Source organism: Olea europaea, chromosome 10 (genome assembly GCF_002742605.1).
Source record: "Olea europaea var. sylvestris chromosome 10, O_europaea_v1, whole genome shotgun sequence".
NCBI lineage: Eukaryota > Viridiplantae > Streptophyta > Magnoliopsida > Lamiales > Oleaceae > Olea > Olea europaea.
In genome coordinates, this window is record NC_036246.1 from 16,771,732 (window position 1) to 16,774,578 (window position 2,847).

Below are 2,847 nucleotides of genomic sequence, written 5' to 3' on the forward strand. Positions count from 1 at the left end.
AATTGAAGGAAAATCCAATTAAAAGTGTTATAAAGAAGCTCTATACCATAGATCAAATTTCCAGGAAAAATAAACACGAAGTAGCTGTTAGAGTTTGGAAGAATTCAAAGTTAAAAAAAATAAAAATAAAAATTAAAAATTAAAAAAAAATAATTATAATAATAATAAAAAATCACAACATCAACATAAATCAAAATATAAAAATCAATACATAAATATACAGAGAGTAGAAATTCATATGCCACCTTTGCAGTTAGAGTTTAAAAGACGGACAATTAAAACGTTACAAAATTATTACAAGTATCGACCCCATATTCAACGCGCTTGTTTTTAAAGTTGGGATCGGTAATTATAATATAATTGGGTAGATATATAAAAATTGAAACCCAAATTCAATTACTTCGAAGCGATTTGATTTTGTTCAAAATCACAACGTTGAGGTTGAGAGATTTACTTAGATTCAAATCAACGATTCTGAAAGAGCTATATCGATTGAGTCAGACTATTTATCGATGTGGGAGTTAGCCCCACTTTTGAATAGGCGGGTTTGAACTTTCTACTGATGCGGATCAATCCATCAATTTTTACACCCAAATAAGCCCTATGCCCTAGATTTAAGATGGATAAAACTGTGCCTTATCCATTTCCCTCTCCTTTCGTCCTTCTCCATCAGAGCACTGCATGATGATGAGGAAAGAGCAGTGAGTTCAATCCATTGATTTGAATACTGAACTGAACAACAGTAGCAATGGCAGCACCATTTCGTGTTATATATTTCCCATCCTCCCTTCTTCACCTCTCTTACAGTTACACCCATCAATGCCCATCACAGGCACATCATCCTAACAGCACTTCTCTTCCTTCACTCTCCACATCCCATCTTCTCTCGCAAACTATACATCCCAAAAGACCCAATTTTTATCTGTTTCACATGGCCTCTTCAGCCCAAGCCCAACCCATTATTCAAGAATTTACCCCAGAAGAACAAGAATCGGAAATGGTACAAGATGATGATGTTTCTAATACAAGATTGCTCGCGCAGAATGTTCCATGGACTTGCACAGCTGATGATCTTCGTCCTCTGTTTGAGCAGTATGGTACCGTTGTTGAGATTGAGGTTCGTTTGTGCTAATTCTCAGTGAATTCTTTTAATACTAATTTTTCTTTTTCTTCCAGTAGCTGATGATCTATTTTTCTCCTTTTCGTTTGTTTGTTGGATTAAGCTTTCAATGTATGACAAGACCAGAAACAGGGGCCTAGCTTTTGTAACAATGGGTTCACATGAGGAAGCTTTAGCTGCTATTACCAATCTCGAATCTTATGTAAGCATCTTAAAGTTAAAGAAATTCCAGAAAATCTGATTGATGTATTAATATCTGAGAAGCGGATTTTGTTTCATGTTATATAAAACAACACACAAAATGGGACTACAATTTCTTTAAAATGAGAATAAGTGATTGTTCATTATTATTATTATTATTATTATTATTTTGTTTTATTTTTTTGAGCTGATAGTGGGATAAATTATTTATCAAGAAGATGGACATAATTAACAATTTGATCGAATATGAGAAGAGTGGACGAATATTATATTTTTAAGCTTGGTCTGACATAGATTGTGGTTGTAGATTTGTTTGCATAACATTCTCTATTCGAGTTCGATGCACCTCAGAATTTGTGGAGGTGGCATTGTTTTCTTCAAAATAGATATTGAGATATCTTAGAATATTTATAATGATAAACTGTATTGCAGTGAATATTTTGTTAAATTTAAAATGCACATAATGTTTAAAGTTGGATATTCAATGCAAAGATTCAAAATCTATTAGTAAATATGCTCTACTATTATGAGTGTAGTTGTTTTGTAAAAATCCTTAATACGATGTGAGAACTGAAAGAACTTAGAGATTTTTATTAGTTTAGAAAGAAGAATGACGGCTTGAATGATTTTGAAAAAAAAAATTCTAATTGGTGACAATTTGTGCTTATGATTTAATTGAGAGAGCTTGCTACAAATGGAATGACACAAAATATCATGTTTAATGATAAGTCACAACAAATATGTCGTAGATATGATATTATTTGATAGTTACTCTCAAATTGAACAATACTGATTGTTTTATTGAAGAATAACCTATTGGATTGTTTACAAATAGGTTATTTTGAGAGAATAAACTACGCATAAAAAAAAAATGAGTGTGAAGTCTAAACTAATAGGCCAGTTTAATGGAAATCTAACCTGATGACTGGAGATCTCACGTACCAGGTTCAATAGAAAAATTAGTTATATTTGACTCAATGAGAAGCACTTTGAGGTTTTGACTCCTCCCCATTTCTATAATGTCAATGAGTGCTGCCTACCAAAGTTTGATTAGGCTATGCCTTGCTTTCAATAATGACAATATTTTATAGATAGTATAAGCGGAGCATTCTAGAGTACTCTTTATAGAACATTATCTATGTGAGCATGAACTTGGTTGGTTCTATTCTATAATAATTGTACTTAGGAAAATTCTCTAGTGCACATACAGAACTAAGAAGGTTCAAGACGAAAATAACGTACATAATAGATCTAAGAAAATAATGAATATAATAGAGAACTAAAGTTATAAATGAATGATAATGTGTTTGATTTATTTTCTAGACTTTACAATAAAAGCCAACAATTCAAAATGTTACTCTCACCAATTGGCCAAGTAAGTCCGATATATTCTTACTTTGGAAGGTTCAACGTGAAGGCTATCGATCCTAATGTATTATATTTCAGTTATATCTTCTTCATCTTCCTAGTTTTGAATCAAATGTTTCCATTCATGTAGAGGATTGTTGAAATTTTAGGTAATATAA

At 31.8% G+C, this 2,847-nt stretch overlaps 1 protein-coding gene across 1 annotated transcript; it reads left to right on the forward strand.

Moving 5' to 3' along the window:
* Window positions 1-602: 602 nt before the first annotated feature.
* On the forward strand, window positions 603-1,380 carry LOC111402659. Its single transcript, XM_023031028.1, has 2 exons — window positions 603-1,117; window positions 1,224-1,380. Exons 1-2 carry the CDS (start codon window positions 749-751, stop codon window positions 1,359-1,361), a joined length of 507 nt encoding a protein of 168 aa, XP_022886796.1. The 5' UTR covers window positions 603-748; the 3' UTR covers window positions 1,362-1,380.
* Window positions 1,381-2,847: the final 1,467 nt, after the last annotated feature.